This window comes from Pempheris klunzingeri, chromosome 21 (genome assembly GCF_042242105.1).
Source record: "Pempheris klunzingeri isolate RE-2024b chromosome 21, fPemKlu1.hap1, whole genome shotgun sequence".
Lineage (NCBI taxonomy): Eukaryota > Metazoa > Chordata > Actinopteri > Acropomatiformes > Pempheridae > Pempheris > Pempheris klunzingeri.
In genome coordinates this window covers 2,714,761-2,737,734 of record NC_092032.1, presented here as the reverse complement: position 1 = coordinate 2,737,734, position 22,974 = coordinate 2,714,761, and the positions used below count along the sequence as shown (strand labels likewise).

General features: G+C 43.6%; 1 protein-coding gene across 1 annotated transcript in view; it reads left to right on the top strand.

The window, feature by feature from the left end:
- LOC139220800 (E3 ubiquitin-protein ligase HECW1) overlaps window positions 1-22,974 on the top strand; it is a 59,917-nt gene that overhangs the window by 9,438 nt on the left and 27,505 nt on the right. Inside the window, exons 4-10 of the mRNA XM_070852649.1 lie at window positions 3,312-3,406; window positions 11,640-11,715; window positions 12,394-12,563; window positions 18,827-18,969; window positions 19,243-19,343; window positions 19,598-20,559; window positions 21,805-22,384. Of these exons, the coding sequence (XP_070708750.1) occupies window positions 3,312-3,406; window positions 11,640-11,715; window positions 12,394-12,563; window positions 18,827-18,969; window positions 19,243-19,343; window positions 19,598-20,559; window positions 21,805-22,384 (2,127 nt within the window). The remainder of the gene's footprint in view (window positions 1-3,311; window positions 3,407-11,639; window positions 11,716-12,393; window positions 12,564-18,826; window positions 18,970-19,242; window positions 19,344-19,597; window positions 20,560-21,804; window positions 22,385-22,974) is intronic.

Sequence of the window (22,974 nt, the reverse complement as noted above, 5' to 3'; positions counted from 1 at the left end):
TCTTTGTATAATATGATACAAATGTAAAAAATAGGTCAACATTCCTTTCACAGGTACCAGCAGATGTAGACAGTGAATCTGATCTGTCATAGTTATATTGACGTCATGCTAGCAACATTAAACACATTACATATAGTTTCATCGTCTGTCGAACTGTATATGATACAGACGTGACCGTTTCTTAAACTCAATTATTAACCCCTTACTGCCTGACTTTATTTACAAGTATATAAAAAAAGAAATGATTTGCATTTTTACATTCGAGCAGGTGCTAAACGAAGTGGAGATTGTTAATTTGAATATAGCATAGTACAATGTAATAATAGTATAATAAAATATATATGTATATACACATAGAATATATATATATTTATTCATGTATGTATGCATCTATGTGTATATAATATATACATAGAATATGCATCCACCAGCATCAGTGGGATACAGAGGCCACCTCAGCTGCATCAAGACCGGAAGAGGTTTGAGGCGAATTGGCGACAACAGTCAACAAGGGGTTAAATTCAATTATTTTCTATGATGATGATGCTTTTCTTTAATGTCCATTATCCAAGGAAAACTCTGGCTGGCACACAGCACTGCAGCAGCATTACAGCAGAGCTTTGAGCTAAATGCCAACACCAGCACGCTAACATGCTCACAAAGACAATGTTAACATGCTGACGATTAGCACGTACAAACCTTACCATCATCACCAATTCAAGCTTGTCTTTTAGCATGCACCCATTTGCTAATTAGCACTAGATATGAAATACAGTTGGAACCGATTGAGGATGTCCTTACTTTTTCAGGTATTTGTTCATAAATGGACAAAATGACCAGACAGTGGTTTTAAACGAAGAGTCAGAGAATCTTATAGAAAGTTATAGCAAATTATCCAGAGGACAATAGTTATACCAAAGCCCATGGCAACACATTCAGCAGTTCTAGAGATAATGTTAGTCTAGACCAAAGTGGTGAACTAGTAGTGACTTGAAGCACAAGACACAATGACTTTATTAACTTTTAACCAAAACGACAGTCTTTCCCTAACATCAACCAAAGCGCTGTGGTTGCCTAAACCTAACCGCAGACTGGGCTGAAGATGCGAACCCTGGACGTCCCCCTAACTCCCTCCCTACCACTGGTGTGGGGCACGTAGGTGTACAGTAATTGGAAAGACTAGTTGATGACATACACTACACTGTGCAGTGACATGCATGGTTGCCCTTTGTTGCAGTTGTTTCAATGCTCGGTTCCTTTTAAGACTAAAAGCAGCTAACGAAGCTTCAGTTATTCCTCACTGTTGGTACTGTGGACATTTTCTGCATTTACTTTAATTTGTTTTCTCACCATGTGCAGTAATGAGGTCCCTGTCTGTGTTACCACTCCCAGTGTTTTCTAATGAGGTTTTCCATGTACTTATTCCTTGTTCTCCTTTAAAAGCTACATAAATTGAATTGTTTTCATCATGTGAATGTTATTCACATAATCATTTAGGGCTGTGTGAATAGAAGTGACTCTCTTTTTGCCTCCCTCTCTATAAGGCATGGAAGTCAGTCTGCAGCCACACTTGTTTCCAATCAGTCATTTGCATACTGTGTTGCTGTGCGTTGCCTCTCTTCTTGTCAACCCATCTGAGTGTGTCTGGCCAAACAAGCAGAAAAACATGGAGCTTTACTATGACCTTAATCCCCTCCCTCGCGTCCCCCAAGCCTTTTGGATTTTTACTCCGCTTCACCTATTTTATCAAAAGCCCATGGACTCCTAGAGACGATACATGTCACCTATTAGCTTTAACAGATCATTAAAGGAATATATCATTTCACCTTTACTTCTAATTTCTTTTTTTTTAAGCTTTAAAGTTGAACTTGCAGATTGGAGAGCTGATCAATGTGTAGGGAAATAATTTGGGGTCAATTTAGAATCAGTTCTTTACGCCTTATTGAAAAAAGTTTTCCATAATTAAAATATAATATGAAGAAATGTGTCTTATTTTTACAGTGTAGAAATAATTTCTAGCGCTAGCCATTGTTTTGCATTAAGATATTTATGTTAAATAGATTAGGCTACACCACATTAGTAATCAAATTAATCACCCTACATGGAATCAATGGATTCTAATTTTAATCATAGTATTCAGTAATATCATCAAGTCAGCATGAAACTTTGTTTTTGTCTCAATTAAACAGTAACCTATTGACGGTCCCTCAGTCAACCTCCAGCTGTGAACCACGAGGTTCCAGGAGGTGAGCCAACAGTGTTGCTGCTGCCAACGCTGGGGGGGGGGGGACTCAATGGCCTGACAGGCTGAATAGTTGATGAAAAAAGTGAAATGCAATGTAAAAAATCACTCAAATTACAGCCACTCTGACTGACTATCGCACGCTGAGCCGGAGCGCTGGTCAAACGTGGCTGCCCTTTACCTCCGAATGTGTCCCCATTGGTCTTGTCAAACATCTATCTTTTCAAATGCTTAAATATAACTATGAAACATTTAACGAGCGAGCTGCTCTGGACTGATTAAAGTATTAAAAAAATGAAAACATGTATTATGTAATATTATAGTCATATTTAATAAATAATAATGTACCATTTCAACATTTTATGTAGTTCTATGAATCATTCAAAAGCCGCTGAGGACATGTTAGAACATCTGTGTTTGTGTGTGTGTGTGTGTGTACGCGCTCTTGTATTACTTAATGAGGCCAGAAAACTGGGAGAACACCCACAGTATGGGGCCCACGGTGTTTTGTGGGGCCATTTGGCTGGACCTCACTGGGAGAGCAACTGTTTTCTGAAAACTGTCGTTGTTATTGACAAAACTAAAACTAAAAACTTTAAATATTAGTCTGGTGATGGTTAAGTTAGAGTAAAAGTCAGGGATAGGTTAGTGTGGTTTAGTTACAGTATACAATGTGTCTAATGTGTGTGTGTGTGTGTGTGTGTGTGTGTGTGTGTGCATCAGTTAAGTTCAATTCAGTGCACGTATGTTAGCGACCGGAAAACAGCACGGGGGTTAATGTTAACAAAATGTGCAAACTGTTTATTACATATCTGCACATAGAGTATATTCATGTGTACATGTGGTGTAACTGTGTGTGTACATAGATTCAGTGTGTAGTTATTCCCAACTCTCACCAGTGCAATTCAAATGAACACGATCGCATGAGACATCAAGCAGGAAGTCATTGCGGGAGACTCATCCTTAATGTATACCTATATCTTAATGTATCAAATATGGAATAAGACTGTGAGTGTCGGTGAAAGGAAACTAATTCTTGTTTGATTCTCGTGTGTGTGTCCTTCCTCAGCTGAGACGCTGGTCTGCTTCAGGTACTACCACGGAGTCACCGGAGCGCTGAGGGCCACCACACCCAGCGTAACCATCAAGAATGGCCCTGCACCTGTGAGTGTCACCACACCTCGTGGCTTCATCTTAACATCATGCAGCTTTTTGACATTGGTAGCCATTTGTTGGCCGCTCAGATTCCTCTTCAAACCGTCTTTAGCACACAGTGTGACGTGCATGACGCAAGTGCATTTAGGTGATGGATTGATTGATACTTTTACTTTAAAGAAAGAATAATGTGGATAATGTGGCTGGGATATGTGTGGAAAATGTGTTTCTGGAAGGTGGGATGAAAAACCAGTTGAATCATTGAACTCAGTTGTTCCAATGAAGTGCCAGATATAGTGTCCAAACCCTGGCCTTTTTTCACCTTCACGTCGCTGGCCTATCCCTGTGAATGTTGGATTGCTGGTCATGAAAAGTTACAGAAGTTATCATGATGTGGTAAGTTGTGAGGGGAGGATTTCCAAACGGGGTTTCCAAAGACCACTGGGCGTTAAGCACCAACCGCCACGTGCTGGGCGCACCCACAGGACGTCCGGGTATCAGAGTAAAGCAACATGCCTCATTATCCATCCGAAATCTGAGGATGCTATCTGAATAAAGCTGGCCACATATGAAATCAAGAGGTGTTTTACTTAACTTATCGCAGTAATCGTGTTGTGGTACACTAATTTTACAGTGAACAAAGACAAAGTCAGCAGCAATATGAAACCACCTGGTGATGTGTTTAACTCAAAATGTAAAACACTAAAAGTTGTCTAATGATCACCCAAAGAGTCGCCCCAACAGGCTCAGAGGTAGAGTTGAAGTTCCTTGTAGAAGTGTCCTTGGGCCCAGTTTCCCCTGTTTCCTGCTGCCTCCCTACTTCCTGGACCTCGTCCTGCCGCTGTGTGTCAGTACGGCACCCTGTCCAGCATTCTGCAGTAAAACAGCTTGGACATCATTAATCTGTGGCATTTCTGAATCAGTGTCAAGTTTGGCCAGAGGTTATGTCATTGCAAACCTTAAACTTGAGACTTTAGCAGTGGTGATTAGATTAGATTAAGTTTGGATTATTTGACATGTCACAGCTGGCTCCTAGGCCACAACAAAGGAAGAGGTGTAAGAGAGGCTTTACTGTCAATAAAGACCATTTTATTATAACAACGAAGAGCAGCCAGGGACCTGCAACGGAAAAGCAAAAGCGAGAGAGAGAGACGACCAAGGCTCTGGGGCTGTAACATACACTACAGCAGACCTTTGGGCCCTTTGGGCATCCCTGTCAGTCATAAACACAAATGAACAAGTATTTATGCTGTGCATGCAATACAACTGTGTTGCTTTTATTTTGAAAAGCCTGGCATTATTATTATTTACGTAAGGATGCACGTATCTGCGTCTGTCTGCATGGAGACAGACGATGCTAGCCAGCTATCCCTAGCCCCCTAAACATGTCGGCTCTCGTTAAAAAAAGAAAAGTTGATTCCGAATGCCGCGTTTTCAACAAGACATGGACTGCTAAATATTTCTTCACAGAAGTCAAAGGTAAAGCCACGTGCTTAGTTTGTGTTTAAGGATTACAATCTGAATTGCCACCACGTGACCAAACACGAGGAGACTCAGAGCTTCACACCCAGAGATGCAGCTGTCAAGACAAGTTATGTCATATCTCACAAAATCACCAGAAAAAGTAAACCGTTTTCTGACGGAGAGTTTATTAAGGAGTGTTTGGTGGACTCAGATATGTCCAGAGAAAAAGGGCACGTTTGAGAAGGTTCATTGTAACGAGAAGGGTTGAGGACATTGCGGGAAAACGGGAGCTTCAGCTGAAGTACAGAGCGGTTAACTTTCCCCTGGCTCTGGATGTACGTGACACTGCCCAGCTACTCATCTTCTCACGTGGGATCACTGCAGACTTCAAAATCACGGAGGAGCTGGCAGCCATGCGGTCAATGAAAGGGACAAGAACAGGGAGTGATTTCTTAACGGAGGGAAATGGAGTTTGGACAAGTCGGGACTGAAATGGGAACTGAAGAAAAATACTCACTGTTGCGATATAGTTTAGTCCTGTTCATCACCTGGTCCATGACCCATCATGCTAATATGGGTCATGTGTAGAGTAAAATTGATATATATGCTTGCAAGGAAACCAAAAAAGAGGCTGCAACAGAATCAAGTGGATCCGGTGATAGACACTGATGTTTTCATTCTATTTTCAAAAAGCCAGAGAAAATAAATTATAGCATAGTGTTTGGTCGCGCTGCCCCGCTGCATAGTGAAATAAAATAGCTTGCTACTGGATACGATGCATGGTTTTGAAACTACACCGTCCCAACATCGCTGGGAAACGTAGTTAAACTAGTAGAGTTCTGTTATTCTGCAACACTGACAGTTTCCTCTGCACTGGATGCAGCTGTGACAGGGGCTGCAATAGATATTAAATAGAAGTGGTCATTCTTTTTAGTTCTAGTTAATGCTGCCGACCCCTCACCACCCCTGCTGCATGCAACCGTGCGCTACTGCACATGAAAAGGTTGAAAATATAAAAATAAAGAAAAAATAAATAGATTGCGTTAAACTAAATGAATAATGCCTTAAAAAGCCGTAAAACATTCTAGTCAAAAGGTTATGAGAGGTTTTGTGTCGATGTTAAACCGCATCAGCACTTTCAGTTACTGCTGTACAATAGTGTATCGTAGTGCATGCATGGAGTCTGTCTCATCCAGGCCTGGTGATCTGATCCAGGATGTCTCTCCTTGTTTGAGTTTTCTGACTCTTTCACCACCTCTGATATCCAAACCTTTGGCCTCCGGACCTGCAGTTCTTCCATTCAGACAAAAAAATGCCTGGCCTTTGGATAATAAAATGGACTCCCCGTGCAAAGTACCACATCTTACTTATCAGCATATCAATATTGTCATTGCCCTTCTAAAGCCTTTATCAGTCACTGGCTGGTGTCAACAGGGTGGCCAGCTGTGCGATTGAATTTCAGTGTTTGCCTTCCTATTCTGCTGCTCTGGGCCCCTGGAAATGCTGATGGGCCCAGAACTTGATCTGTACTTGCATCCTGAGGACAAAGGAATAAAAATAACCACCATAGGAAGTGAGGGAGGGAGGGAGGGAGGGAGGGAGGGGGGAGTAGAGATGGCAAAGGAGAGTCCACACCAGGTATGTCACTCAGGTTTTTGGAAGCGAGGGGTGAAAAGCACCAGATCAAGCCGCTGCAAGACGACGCACCAAAAGGGAGAGCGAGGATGAGAAGAGAAGAGGAGACAAGATGGACAGACGGGAAAGTCTGAGCAAAACGTGTTACCAGTCCAAACTGTCAGACGCCTCCGACAGAGAAGACACACGGTTTTGTTTTTGCATGTGTGTGATGGACAGCATGTGTCTCCAGCTGGGACTGTTGTCTCCCAGTCATCCTGAGAGAAGGAGCGTGAGGAGGACGAGGCTCAGCTGGATAGCCTGGGTAACCACAGATATTCACTCTGTCCAGGTCTTTCTCTCTCTGCACTCGATGCTTGCGACGGCTAACCCATCTGCCTTCTCCCTCGTTCTCTTCTTGGGAGACACATACGACAGCTTGCACGGGTCACAAACCTAAAATGTGTCAATTATGTTGAACTTCTAAGATGCAGTACGATGCATGATAAAACTCAGCAGGTTGATGCATGTCTATGAAATCTGATGGGATGCTGAGTTTATTCTGCAGTATGTGATTTAATGTAGCCTGTAAAGTTGTACTTCATTATTGACACGTTCGATGCATTGTTTTGCTGATATAGATGAACTGATGTAAAGATCAAATGAAGCATTAAAGGAGTAGTTCAGCAACATTTTGTTGAAAATGTGAGATTGGAAGCGACCAATGGGAATCTAATATGTGTGTGTTAGAAACACACATGGTTACAAACAGACACACACACACACACACACAAGCAAACAGTTTGGGGAGGAAGTTACTGTACAGGCCTGATTTATTTATTGGCAAATAACTGTTGGATGCAGAGATTATGCAGTCTTGTCATGAGTGAGGCTGCCAGTGTTGTCTGTACGGAGTACTGATAGACTTTGAATAAGAATAAGAAGTGGATGTGGTCAACCATTGCTTTGTGGACTGCTGTTCTGAAGCCTTGAATTGAACTGTTTGGCCTTCTCAGTCTGGGTTTGTGGAGCCAGAAGTGACCATATTTGGACAAGAGGAGAGAGTCAGGTCCAGGTTGGAACCTCAGTCTTTCTGTATGGAGTTGTTCTCTCCGTGCTTGCTCGGGTTTTCTCCGGCTACTCTGACTTCCTCCCACAGTCCAAAGACATGCAGGTTAACTGGTGACTCTAAATCGGCCGTAGGTGTGAGTGTGAGTGGTCTGTCTCTGTGTGTTGGCCCTGTGGTTGGCTGGCGACCAGTTCAGGGTGTAACCCCGCCTGGATGGATGGATGGATGGATGGGGGAGTTAGGGGAGAGCAAGGGGAGGATCTGACTGAGAACCCGGGGACAGTAGGGTAGCAGCATGTCAGTTACTCCCGCCCTAAAGCATACCTGCACACTACAAGACTGCAAACTAGCAGCTGAGATCAGAAACTCACTGAAAGACAGGTCTTGGGGAGGAGACAGAGAGAGATGTTTACTGAAGTAATAAATCAACTGAGGAGGGTCACCAACACCTCTGCTCATGAAGTCAACCGTGTCAGAAATAGTTTGCACATACATTTAGACTTGGTGTTCAAATAATGCCAACACGTCCATTGATCATTGATACAGTGTAACTGGGAAAAGCCGATTCTAACCTACAATATTTTTTACGTCTGTATAGACTGTTACCATTATACAGTTTGGTTAAGATCCTAGATGGTCAATCTATGGATCTAATATATACTTATATTCAGTATATATAGCACCGGGCCCATGATGACTACCGACTGAACGACTTTAAATGATGGAATCTGACAAACAACCCCCACCAGGCCTACTCTTAACACAGAGCTGACATAACCTTCTCTCCACTACCCTCTGTTCAACCACTCTAACTGAGTTAGGTCACTCAGGCCTCTAGTCTTAAAAGGCGCTGGGATGTAATAAAATATCTCACACACGCAGCAGTTGGAGCTTTGCTGTATCTCACCTGGAATCAGATGTGGATGTCTCTTTCAAGGGTGCTTTTATTGTGGAGTCTCTCTCTTCTTACATCATTTAGGTTTCTTGCAACTCCTAAAATATACTCATAAATACTGCATGCTGTTCCTTTTATATTTTTAAAGTGCCCTGAGAATCCGTGCATTCATGCTAGTGTGTTGCAGATGGTTTATCTGTGAGATTAGAATCATTGAGGAGACCCACGCTGGCACTTTCCTCTCTGATTGTACTCAGCAAGCCAGATTAGCATCTCATTAAAACGAATTGGTCCAAACATCTGTCATTCCCTTTATCCCTTTATCTTTTTGTTTCCGCTGCCATTTTTTTTTTTTTTTGGGAAGAATCTGACATACTGACTGTTTACATGTTCCTATCCTGTCTCCATGTCATTTCTTTCGCTTTTGACAATGATCGGTTGGTCAGATCATCTGCCACCATTGTGATGAGTTAATGTGTGAACATAGATAAGCTGATTTAAGAAGAAAAATACGAATTACTTATGAATGATGACCAATATTTTAATAGAATGTGGGTTAATTCCACGTCATCATAAAAGAGATAAGCCCTTCCCATTTTAATGCTGCTTTGACCCTAAACACCACCGTAATGACTTTTATTCACAGTTATTGTGTGATTTTGGTGTGTTAAAGGGTTAGTTTGGTTCCAGCACAATACTTGTGTCACACACAATGACAAACTAATCAAGTGAGACAGCAGTAGATCAGCAACCCCTGTGTTCTGTGAGCTAGAATTCTGTTAAATGACTGTTTTGGACAATGGAGTCTGGTACCTTTTGAAGAGAGGGAAGTAACAGCTGTTTCTGGTTAAACTAAGAGGATCTCACAGGCTTCTGTAGGGATCTTCTCCATGATGTTGTTACCTGAGCACTTTCAGTGGACATACCTTGACAGGCACAGTTACCCCACAGGTTTATGTTGCAGCCATTGTAGCCTGTTGAACTCAGAATATATCAAAATAAGGCCCAAGTTCTCCTGTAAAACTGGTAAGGCTCCAGGAATACCTTTTTTTAGTCATACCTTAAACAATGTACAGAGGTCTAGAGTCTAAAAGAATCTAGAATTTGTGAAACTCAAGATTGTGACAGTCCTATGTCTCTGTGACTTAACCAGTCCTCTAAACCATCCTCTGTTTTTTGCCTGGGATGTATGGGACGTCAAACAAAACGTTTCCACTGTATGGTGAGCTGAAACAAAAGGGCGGTATTTACATTCTCCACTTACTCCTTTGTCCATCAGCTGCTCTGCCTCTCCCCCAACTCACATGCTCATCCTCTTCCTGGCTGTAGAATCAATGTCAGGATGATAAAGCAAGAGTATTGATTGTCAGATGCCATCAGGCTGGCTGTGTATATATCTATATATAGATGAAAGATGCAGATGAAAGAACCATTATGTTTACTTCCCTTCGAAATCAGAAGATGTCCAGCAGCCAGCAGCCAGCAGCTCAGAACTATAGCAGAAACCAGTGGGACAAGGTACACCATCTACTGTCCACAGAAATGGTCTTCATTGAAGAATTGCATCCAAAAATCCAAACCTCTGACGTGGAAATATGTCCAAGTGACTCAACTATGCACAAAAACGCAGGAACTGGGGAGCAGAAGCTCTGGACTGATGAGGCAAAATATTTCTCTGTAGCAGAAGGCAGTTTATTCACTGAAGGACTGCAGAGCAGAACAATAATGAGTGTCTGCAGGCAGCAGTGGAGCTGGTGGAGGTTCCTGACGAGTTTGGGGCTGCAACAAATGGAGTTGGGGATTTGGTCAGAGTTAAGGGTTAGGGTGTCCTCAGTGCTGAGAAATACAGGCAGATACTTGTCCATCATGCAATGGACAACGAGTCCCAAACAAACAGCCAACGTCATTAGGAACTATCTTCAGCATAAGGCAGAACAAGGAGTCCTGGAAGTGATGGTGCCCCCCCCCCCCCGAGCCCTGATCTCAACATCATCCAGTCTGTCTGGGATCACATGAAGAGACAGAAGATCTGAGGCAGAAGATCTGTGGTTGGTTCTCCAACATGTCTGGAACACCCTTCCTGCTGAGTTCCTTCAGAAACTCCAAGTGAACCTGGAGGAACTGATGCTGTTCTGAAGGCAAAGCGTGGTCACACTGAATACTGGTTTGGTTTAGATTCTGCTCCTGCTCACTTTGCATTTTTGAAATAACTGAAAATAAACAATTCAATTCTGTATTTTTGAAAGATTTCTTACTTTACAGCACCTCTTAACACCGGCCTAAAGGTTTTGCACAGTACCGTGTGTGTGTGTATGTGTGTACACACAGTGCTTAACAAATGTATTAGACCTCCACCCAGTGTCAGGTGTTTGCTTCCCCTGCCCTAAATTAACAGTATTGCTGATTACCAAAATATTTTTTTAATGTCTGTGATGGTTAACCCTCCAGTATGTGCAGCTCTTTAATCAAAATAATGGATTTGAAATGATGTAAAAGGAATCTGGAGTAGAGGAACTGATGGACTGGACAAGTCAGAGTCCAGATTTGAATCCTATCGAACAGATCTGGGATTTATTGAAATTTAATCCAAAGCAAGTCTGAGGGAACAGCTGGGAACTATTTGGAGCTCAATAACAAAAGAGACGGTGTAAAAGTCCATGAAAACAACCAGGGAGGTCAAACTAAAATATTTCTGGTTAAAATATGTGAATAAGGACTATTTAGTTGTTCCACTTTTTTATTTGCCTAATAAATAATAATAATACAATGTTTAATTTGAAACAAGTTTTTGACAGATTTCTAAAATATTTGTGTTTTCTCCTTTTTATGACAGCTGGTCTGATCCATTTGTTAAGCGTATATATATATATAGCGTATGTATATGAACATATAGCAAAGACGATAAAGGAATCTCGTGTCTGACATGTTTGTTTTGGGGAGAAAATGAAAACAGCTTGCTCGCTGTCCTGTCAATCGATCATAAGTGTATTTCTAATGCATTTAATTGCTACTTGTGTTCTGTTATTTACTGCTTGTACACAGTTGTTTGGCAGCAGTAACCCACTTTCTTCACGGGCATCATTAAAGTTTCATCTCACAGCAAAGGAGGGAAGACAGTGCTGTAGAACAGAAGGAGGGATTTTCATGTTTTTTTCATTCGAAGACGGTTCTTAACTTTTCATGTCTGTCTGTGTCCTCAGATATTAAAGCCCGTGGTCAGTCCTGAAGTCAATCACGGCCCAGGCAACAGGAGACTCATCAACTTTTCCCTGTCAGGTAGGACACCAGCATCTGATCAGTGTGTTCACGCACTCTGTCCTCCTCTCACCCTTCACTCGACCTGTAGCTCCATCAGCGTCCACTCTCGTAGTGTTTTAGTGCCATTGCAGCCCAGCTGATGCACTTTCTGATGAGTACCACTGAATTACTTTGATACCGAAAACTCGCTGATTATCAGAGAAGCTCTGGAGTTTTTTCTCTGATATCTAAGCAGATTTTTGGATGTTGATTTATGGGCGTCGGTGCTCAATGAGCACAGAGGAAGCAGCTTTAATACCTTAATTGCCTCCACGAACTGCTGACCGTGTTGGTGAGCGCTCAAATCAGCAGCTGAACTGGAACAGAGAGGAGGAGAGGCACACCTCATCGCCTACAGCCACACATAGATTTTTTTGTATACAAGTAGCTTTTGCTGTTTGCATCCACACGACTCTTAGTTTCAAAGCCCTTTTGAAATCACTGCTGACCTTGTTTTAGTTTGAGTTTTAGTCTGGACGCAATAAAGTACTACTAACAGTGCCACACCGATATCTATGGCAGCGACAGACTTTGCAGACCTGACTAGAATATTACCAGCACTAGAACGCTACGCTCAAGTAAAAGTGCAGTAACTTTGAATATCTTTTAACTCAAGTATAAGTACTAGTAAACATTTTTCATGTCCCCCTCCTCCAGACATCCAGGCAGTTGGCTTGAAGAAGGGGATGTTTTTCAACCCTGACCCCTACCTGAAGCTCTCCATCCAGCCTGGGAAGCACAGCATTTTCCCCTCGCTGCCACACCACGGCCAGGAGAAACGCTCCGGAGTGGTCTGCAACACAGTCAACCCACAGTGGACCACGGAGGTACGCACAGACACACCTGTAGTAGTTCAAACTTGAATGGTCACCTTACATTAAAGGAGCATTAACATTACATCCACATCTGTATCATTTTGTTAACATTAGCCTAACTTTCATGCATTTTAGAGGCAAAAAACCTGGTTTGTTCTGCCTCTGTGTCTAATTTTCAGTGGGATTGTAGATTCATTTAGTCCAGAATTTGTCCCAAAAATTGTTCCATCAAAGTACTGCGATTGTTAGATAACATTACTGATATACTGAACAAGATACAGCTTGTTAGTGCAACAGGCCAAATCAGGTTTAGTGGTTTACTAAATATATAACTTTCAAGATTCAAGATTCAAGACCTTTAGCTGTCACATACACAGTTATACACAGTGTAATGTGCAGTGAAATGTTCTGATAAATATATAGATTTATCTTATGTTTCTACTCTTATTGTTTCACTTTGTGTGTTATTTTATATTCATTTTATTTTATTATTGTTTCCGTCTGGAACAGGCACTCAGGACACACACACACATATATATATACATATATATATATATATATATATATATATGTGTGTGTGTGTGTGTGTGTGTATATATACATATATATACACATAAATACATACATACATACATATATATGTGTGTGTGTGTGTGTGTGTGTGTGTGTGTGTGTATATATATATATATATATATATATATGTATATATATGTGTGTGTGTGTGTGTGTGTGTGTGTGTGTGTGTGTGTGTATATATATGTATATATACACACATATAAAGATAGAGATAAATAAATCAATCAAAGTCTGAAACCTGTGCAGAATCTGATAACTACCTGATGATTCTGCAGCTGCACAAATATGAATTATAACACCGGCAAAGTTTTTATGGAGTTTTTGTTTCTGTGTTGATGTTGAGAAAAAGATGTCAACAAATGATTATGACACAGTTTCAGTTGACAAAACCAACAGTAGTATGTTGATCAGTGATTCCATGATGTGTGATGTAGGGGGAATGTTAAAAACCTTGGTCTGCATGTTCTGTGTAAGGATAGACCTTATTTAAGTTCTGTTTTGAAGGAGAATTATGCTTCTGAATATAAACCCAGCACAGCAGAGTGCACAACACACCGAAGGGATGATTGAGCTCTTTGGTTTCAGCAGTAGAGTAAGAGGATCAATGTAATCCATGAAAATCATGTTTGCTTTGTGGAAAACAAGATCAGCTAATTGATTTTCTCATTTAGAGACTTTTTTTCTTGGAAAACCGTACGCTTCTGGAAAGTTCATCTCCTCTCTCTCCGGTTGTGGAAGCAGCCGATTAGTGGCATGACAAAAAACTAGAAGTAATATTATCTTTCGAGGAGGAAGGACTAAATCCAGCATAATGTAAAGATCTACATGTAGAGAACATGAGGTGATGAGCATAAGTGATGCTAATGCCCAGAAAGAATCTGTGTTGATGTCTTCGACCACGTTTTATTTCCCCTCACACACAAAATATGAAATATTTGATGCTGCAAGACGAGAAAGATGGAGCTCATTCCAGCTGAATGGCAGCCTTCCTCATTCTTATCATGATGAATCTATCCCAGTTATGATGTCATGCACGCAAGTATTAGTACCACTTTATCTCAATCATCTTGGCTCATTTCCACCCCTTCGTAATGATCTCTCTACTTAAAACCAATGGTTCACAGTGTGAACACCATGGCCTTTAAGGTGAGGAATTACTGATGTCAGCTCCTGATGACGTGCTGTCAGTCACTGTCACTGAGGATTAGTCAGCCGTGCCCCCATTAGAAAAATAGATATGTTAATAATCTGTATTTAAAAGTAATTATTCCAAGTCATTCACATAAAAGGCGTCCTTTCACCAGAAACCACTTCCCAGATTGACTGTGGCAAAATAGATTGGAGCCATTAGTCATTTCAAGCCCAGGTTTAAAGTACCACAGTTATTCTTTAAAGGGAACCCATTCTGTGATCTGACATATTTCTTGTTGATCAGATACTGAAGGACTGATGATATGGGCAGGCTGGAAATGACTCACTGCTTTGTGAATAATCTGGAGCTGCTGTCCGTCCGTGCGTCCGTCTGTCCGTCTCAGAATGCCTTACAGACTCCAGCTTTTATTATGTCCCACAGGAGACTCGGCACGCTGATTTAATGCAGTGTCCCTCTTAACAGCATCCACTCAGCTCAAAGCCACTTTCCTTCTCCAAGCTTCTCCCATGTTGAGTGGGGCTCGCCTTACTTGGCAGTACTGTACTTTCCTGTACTCCAATGGGTCTCCGGAACGTAGCTAGCTCAGGCAGCGTGCGTTGAAACACTTGCAGTGCAGTTCTATTCAGATTCAAAAGACATCCTGTATCATTATATGATGGAATAATATGGAATAATTCAAAACAATGTTCTATAAATTCAGCTTTATGAATAATGAATGTGGGGTTATATTTATCTTCATGTGCCAATATGTTAGATCGGTGTTGACCTTGATGATGATGTTCGGGATTGTTTGTTGATGGTAACACTTAGCTGAGTATTACTCTTCCGTAGCTGTAAGGATGTTGAAGAAGACACAGGTAACAGCCTGTATTAGTGAGTTTAAAAAAAAATGAAATTGCTGCAGTTTTAATGGAGCTTTTATCAAGATCACATGTTTAGGAGTCTCCGTGTGCTGGCCCTGTGATTGGCTGGCCACCAGTTCAGGGTGTAACTTGCCCAAAGTCAGCTGGGATCGGCTCCAACCGCCCCCCCCCTGACCCTGACGGATAAGCAGCATAGATAATGGAAGGATTAAGAGCCTAATTTCTATAGCCTCTCAATGACTCTCTTCCTTTTTTTGGCCACACCAAACCTCGACCTTTTCCCCTGATCATAAATGTGATGTGTTAGTCCAGCGCTCGGCCAAATGCCAGCTGACCTTTCTTAAGGATCAATACCTTTCATGTGGGGAGACACATGGAAACTGATACTGTGTCTCTCTGTTTGCCACGCTGGAGCTCACACTGCTGGAAGGACAGCAGTATCTACCTTTTTGCTCACAACAGACCCTGGCTTGACTAGTCACAGTAGTGCTGTGATAATGGCACCGGGCCCTCAGGGGATAACAGGGCTTACTGTGTGCCCCCCCCCCCCCTATTATAATCAGAAGCCAGCTGCTGGATCTGTGATCCCAACTGTGGAAAGTGATTTCCTCGTCTCTCCTGCTCTTTCCTGCTCTTGTACCGCTCACTAAATAACGCTGACATTTGAATGAAGTCCTGCTCTCTCTAATGTCAGGTCAGGGAGGAATAGAGGCCCGTGACCTACACACAGCAGCCTTTTAGTCTCTGCGGTTTGCTGAGGAGGAAACAACACTGATTTGTGCCAGACTTTACATCCACATTCTCAGTTGTCATGCTAATGAAATGGTGCTCTATACCCTCACAATACTGTGCAAGCATTCCTAAAACATGAAACAGGGAAATAGACAGATATGAGACATCGTACAATGTTGTCACATTTCAAACATCCTGTATTTCTTGGTGCTGCCACAAAATAACCTTGGTGATGTCTCATCTGCTTTGTCTTTGCACTGAAAAACATCTGGCATTGTGGGTACTTACCAGGCAGTGAGGGTATAATGAAGAGACAATGTCAGGTTGCATTATGGGAAATGTAGGATCCAGTGTTTTGGGAGCTTGAGCCATACTGGGGACTAAAAGTCAAGACATCTCAGCTTCTGCTGCTCATATTTGGACCCTTTAGTTTTCATCTGTCACTCAGCAGTGCCCCGAGTTTATGGCTGTATTGATGAAGGTTCTCTGTAAAACCTTTTTCTCTGATTGGCTGTTTCTGTTCTGAGCACATGACAGATCACATGATCCTGTGATCCTGTGAGCTGCCTTTAAGCACGACTCCTTCACTTAAGTTGCTTGATTGATACATTTCTCGAATTCTTTGTTAGCAACGAACGTCTGTACTCATGAACAGGCTGTAAACAACATCGTTAAGAGGAAATCTCACAGTTTCTATATGACACATTCAGGCTCAATTCTTCCTGCCTGTCCTCCTCTCCTCCTCTCCTCCCATCCCCCTATCCCTCCTGTCCTCTGGTTCTCCCCTACGGCTTCATTCCCCTTCTCTTCCTCCAGATTAACATTGTGCTCCTCTCCCTTTCCTCTCTCTGTCTCTCTCCTGCACAATCTCACCCTCCTTTTATTGAGTTTGTCCCTCACCCTCCACTCATAAACACACACGTTTTCCTCTGCCTCACTTCTGGCTCATCTTGTAAATTATTCACTCAGACTTCTTTTCATCCTCCTCCTTTATCACCCTTTATCCCCAGCCCAGCTTTTCTTTCCCTCCTCGTCTCATTTTTCCGTCTTCTTAGCGCCGCTTATTTCATTTCATCCCATGCAATCATGTGCTCTGCTTGACTTTCAGTGTACTCCTTTCCTCATTTCACTCTCCCTTCCCTCCTTGTTTGCCTTCAATCTTTTCTAAACAGTCTTTCGGCACTAAGATAAAGAAAAAAATATATATATACACTACTCACCAAAAGTTAGGGATATTCGACTTTCAGGTGAAATATATGGAAAATGTAAAAAGTGAATGCTACAGTGATATTACATCATGAAAGTAGGGCATTTAAGTAGAAGCATGCAATGGTAGTTTTATTCATCTTAAACAATTTATTGAAAGAAAATCTACCAACAGTGGTAGGTATACCACAACAAAACATTTTCGGTGTCTCAATAAATTGGGATGTGGCCAAAGGACGTCCACTCCTCTCCTTTCTGTGACTCTTCCAGTCTCTGTATCACTGTTCCAACCTCCTGATGACACTCTGTGACCCTCTAAGCTCAGTGAACACCTCCGTCTGAGGACTTCCTGTTTGAAGCCTCCAGTGTTGAGGTGCTGCTGATCAACTGTTAGGTGTCGTCTTGGTCTCATGATGTCAGAATGTGAACAGCAGGATGAGGAGGACTGTTTAAATACCAATTCTAACTGAAGCAGGAAATGTATTGGTGGATTCATGGATCAAACCTGTTGTGAATGTTGCTGTTAAGCTTCTTGTTAGAGAACAGCAACTTGTGCAAAAAGTACTGAGACACTGAACAGTTGGACATGTGCATTCAAAGGTTTAGAGAAGGTCACATTAAGTTCACCTGGAAAGGTTAGAATGCATTTTAGGTTCATCCTGAAATTTCACCTGAAAGCTGAATATCCCTAACTTTTAGTGAGGAGTGTATGTATCGCACTACATGCAAGAACAACCACATCAGGGAACTAAACTCAGCCACTATAATACTGTAGTAACTGACTGTAAGGCTGGCTAAAGCACAGCCTGACTGCAGGGTTAGCAGAGGACAGCAGCCAACATCCTACTCCAGCAGCTAATACATCGACACACACACACACACAAATATGTGGGGCTGAAAACAAGTGGGATTAAATACACACACACACACAGTTGGAATTTTAGGGAAATGGCTGAAATGTAAGAAATAATGTATAATATACACTCCCCTCCAAAAGTATTGGAACAGTGAGGCCAGTTCCTTTATTTTTGCTGTAGACTGAAAACATTTGGGTTTGACATCAAAAGATGAATATGAGACAAGAGATCAACATTTCAGCTTTTATTTCAGGTCAGGCACAAAACAGTCACTTTGGAATCTTCTTTTGACCAACATTTTGTTTTTCGTGTCCAAAATGTCACTGTTATTTCTTTGACCCGGTGCGGCTCTATAAAGAAGTCTTAAACTTTCTGTGTAGCACCAGAAAAACCACGTCTTTGATAAACTCCAACTTCCAACTTCTAATTAGTGGTCGTTACCTACTAAAAAACACTAGGTTAACATCGTCATTGGGATCATGTCAGCATGCTGACATTAGCGTTTACAAGTACAGCCTCCCAAAGCCTCTAGCATGGCTGCAGACTCTTAGCCTTCTTTAATATTTAACCAAGACCACTGGGAGGCTCCATCGAACTCTGTCATGCAGTCTGAAGTTTAAACGGACACTGAGGATGGGTCGGCCAAGCTGATGAAGTAGAAGAAGAAAACAACTAACTGCCAAAAGGATGGCCAAGTGTTGCATGGCACAATAACTAGATGGCCAGATGAGTTAAATATCCATATGTTTCCTACAAAACATATGCTCCACTGCAACGTAGCTGTATATAAAGGTTGCTATTTTAATTTGAATGACTTCAATCATCCCAATCCAGTGACTGGTCTGTTCCTTACCATGCTCTCTCCTCTACGTCTGTCTTTTTCTCCAGAGGTTTAACTTTGTGTCCCTGCCCACCGATGTCCTGGAGATTGAGGTGAAAGACAAGTTTGCAAAGAGTCGGCCAATCATCAAGCGCTTCCTGGGGAAGCTCTCTGTCCCGGTGCAAAGGCTGCTGGAAAAACACGCCATTGGGTAAAACAGACACACTCCACGCGTGTTCATGCACAGGTTTTATGTTGTGGAGTGGGATATGATACTTCAGCGCTCGATGGTTCAGGCTGATGATGATTTAAGCTATGCTATCATTAGCTATCTGCACTGTCTACATTCCCATTAGTGCAGGTTCTTGTCTGGCCAAAGAAATATCCTAGCAACTTGTGCATTTTTAATTCTCCCATTTCCTTCCCGTCTCCCTGCGCTGCTGCTTTACACCCTCTCTCCTCTGTCTCTGTCTTTTCTCTTCAGGGATCGGGTGGTGAGTTATTCGCTGGGTCGTAGGTTGCCAACAGATCATGTCTGCGGCCAGCTGCAATTCCGCTTTGAGCTGACCTCTTCGATTCACCCCGGTACGAAAGGCATCGGGCCGTTTAGCTGCATAGGCAGACATGTTATCAATCCTGCTGTCTCCCCCTGGCCTTAAAGAAGTCTGTTATTCTGCTCTCAGGTCGTCTGTCTCTCTTTAGGAAAACTGTTTGAATCCAGTCACAAAATAACGTAATAACATAAACGTACTTGATGTTGCGTTTAGATTCTTTAATGTGAATGTCAGGAATGGGGTACAGACCATGAAAAGTAACATGGATATGTGTTATTTCCTTAGATGATGAAGAGGTCTCCCTCGTCATAGAGCCCCCCTGTCCTGACGAGCAGAATGCAGCAAATGAAAACCACGCTGGTGATGCACCTGATGATGACACACTAAGTGTGGGGCCTGACATGCCAGACCTCCCCCTCGATGCTCCCCCTGACCCTGACACCTCCACAGCAGAAGCCCCCACGCTAGAGGAGGTCCTACCTGCTGAGGAGGAGGAGGAGACACCAGAGGTGGAGCAAGGAACCGTGGAGGAGGAGAGCACAGTGAGGGAGGAACCCCCCTCTGCAGAGCCCCAGGTGGGGCAGGAGCAGGGGGCCCTGGCAAAACAGGAGGCTAGGAACGGTGAAGCGGGAGGAGAAGAGGAGGGAAGGGAGCAGAGGCAGGAGGAGGAAGAGGAGGGGGAGCAGGGAGCAGAGTCGGCGCCACAATCTGAGGAGGAGGCGACAGCAGAAGAGAAGGAGGCTGGGGAGGAGACGCAGCCAAAGCCAGACCCTGCCAGTCCTATAGCAGAAACAGCCGACGCCGGGGAGGCCCCCACAGAGGCAAGCACCGCATCGCAAGAGGTCCCTGCAGAACCAGCTGAAGGGGCCCCGCCGGGGGATGGAGAAAGAAGCTGCGTCCCCTGCGCTTGTCAGTCCCTCTTCTCAAACTACAATTCCCACGCTCCCTCGCGCCGCAAGAACCGCCCCTGCTCCCTCCCCGTGTCAGAGCTGGAGACGGTGATCGCATCGGCCTGCGGGGAGCCGGAGACGCCCCGGTCCCACTACATCCGGATACACCACCTCCTCCACAGTCTCCCGTCGGCCCAGCACAGGGCTCCCAGCCAGGAGGAGGAGGAGGGCGGGGAGGGAGAAAACACCAGCATCAGCCATGATTCCACCTCCATATCGCCAACACTGAAAACCTCCAAAGAGGAGGAGGGGCAGGAGGATGAGGAAGAGGAGGATACAACGCAGTCTCCCTCTCAGGTACGGCCAGCAACGTTCTTCCAGCTGTCCACTGAGGGTAGCTGAACGCTGTGCCCAGGTTCATCTAGAATAACTAATACGCACGTTGGAGTAAAAGTAGTTGTCAGAATTCATGCTTGATGGGTACTTCCAAAGACATCTGCTGAAAAACTACTGGAGAGAAGGGTAAGAAACAGCTCACTGCTGTTTTCACTTATTCTGTGACGGTAGATGGTCTTCTTTGAGGGAAAATGTCAAAATACACCTGCATTCAGAATTAATTAGAAAGTGAGCTAAACAGCCAGCACAGTATTCCCTGTCTACGTTCCTCATGTGTGATCACAACGTTTTGATGGGAATATTAAACCACTTTTATAGATTCGACACATTTTTACCCATGATCCACTATCTCAAATATCTCAAAAAACTACTGGATGGATTCCCATGAAAGTTCCACTGGCGTTGGTGATCCCCTGACTGACGTCCAGTACTACCAACATTCCCATCGGCCTTTGCTGTACTGTTCTGTTTTCGACATTGGCCGCAGCCCGACTGTGTCAAGCAGCACAGAGTGGATGAGGCAGGCAGGCAGGCAGGAAGTCAGAGAAACTAACGGCAAAGAGAATCTGGTCAGTTTTCAAAATGAAAGCCCCCATGCAGACTTTCAGTCATACAATATGTTCCACCATCACATCAGTATTATTTGGTAATCGGTGGCACCAGGCCAGACATTAACCGGTCAGAGGGGGTTTTAACACCTCGTTCAACAAGAGGTTCATCTTAGAAGTGGGAAAAACTCTTTCACTTTCACTTTAGCTGCTGGCTGTAAGAAAAATACGAAAAATAGCTTGTTTGGCCACGGTAGAAGCACGAAAATCACAGGAAAATGACCAAATCAACCAAATCTCTGTGCAAAACGACTCAGACGTGCCTGGTGGGATTTCAGGGTAAGAGTTTCAACTTGTCAGAGTGTACCTATACATCCAAATAATTTGACTATATTGGTCCCAAGACCCTGGTTCCTATCACAGCCCGGGATCAGGTGTGAGCCCACCACATCCAGGACACTCCGATCAAATGATGACAAGGAAAGCACTTTGTTTTTTTCTCTGAAAAAGATGTGTGGAGTCACTCTGTAGCTCATAAAATGATAATGGGTTATGTCACAGAAGTTACGTTCCGATGCCAGCAGTGTCTGTCCAGCTACCGTTTGCCCTGCGGTGCAGTAGAAGCCCTTTAATTGTTTTTCTGTGTGTATCCCGGTAGGTTCCAGAGTGTCCCGGTCCCTGCTGCCGTCGCTCCCTACCACGAAGCCTCTCCATCGAACGGCTCTCTGAGCTGAACCAGCTCCTGGAGGGGGAGGGTGTAGTAGGGGGACATGCCGCAATCAGGAGGATCTCTCCCTCCTGTCTGGAGAGCGAGGAGGGGGATTCCAGTAACGGAGGAGGAAGAAGAGTTGGCGGGAGCACCCACAGACCTCCGGGTGAGAACGAGTGTGAGTTTTGCGACACCTCCTGCTACAGCACCTCCTGCTACAGCACTTCCTGCTACAGCACCTCCTGCTACAGCAACTCGGGCTACGAGGGGAGGAGCCGCTTCTGCAGCCACACCCGCCTCTCCTCGGTGGACAGCAACAGGCTCTCCGGCAGCACCGTGTTCTCCTCCCAGGACGAAGACGAAGATGAGGAGAGCGCCTTTGAGTCGGTACCCGATGCCAGCCACGCTCCAGAGGGCCAGGAGGTGGGCGGGGCGGGAGGAGAGAGGCGGACCGGAAGGTGGAAGGAGGCCAGGAGGGGAGAGCGGGGGGACCCGGCTGTGCCAGGACCCAGCGACAGGAACAGCTTCGGTGAGATGAAAAATTCCTTCTCGGTTATCTGCTGGAGTTTCAGCTTCAGTTCAAATTTCAACACGCTCATCATTAGCCGTTAGCCCTGCTGTTTCCCTCTGGGTCACATTTCATTTGACTTGCAGGAGGCACACCGCTTCCACATCTTTACATGAAAGAGAACTGTCTGAATTAAACCAATCGCAAATGGAAACTGCATTTTAAGGTAGGAAGTGTGACAGGCAGACATAATATTAAAATAGATAACAAGTAAAAAATGAACTGATTTGAACAGGATGGGGCATATTTCAATACCAATGACTAGGACACGCTATATGGCAGAACGTACCTGCGTAGACATTCCAGACCTGCAGACCAAACCTCATGGGGCCACAGCCTTTTCTGGTTTGCGGTGTCACTGGTGGCTTAGCCCTGACCCCAGTGGGCAGCTGGGTTTGAAGAGGTTAAAAGCCTTTGTGAAATGACTCTTGAAGTTGGTGATTGTAGCTTAATGGTTAAGGCACATAGTCCAGATGCTCTAGCATTCCTGTTTAAAAAGACTCCAGCTAGCTCAATGACTGATTTACACTTTAAAGGAAATAAGATTATTC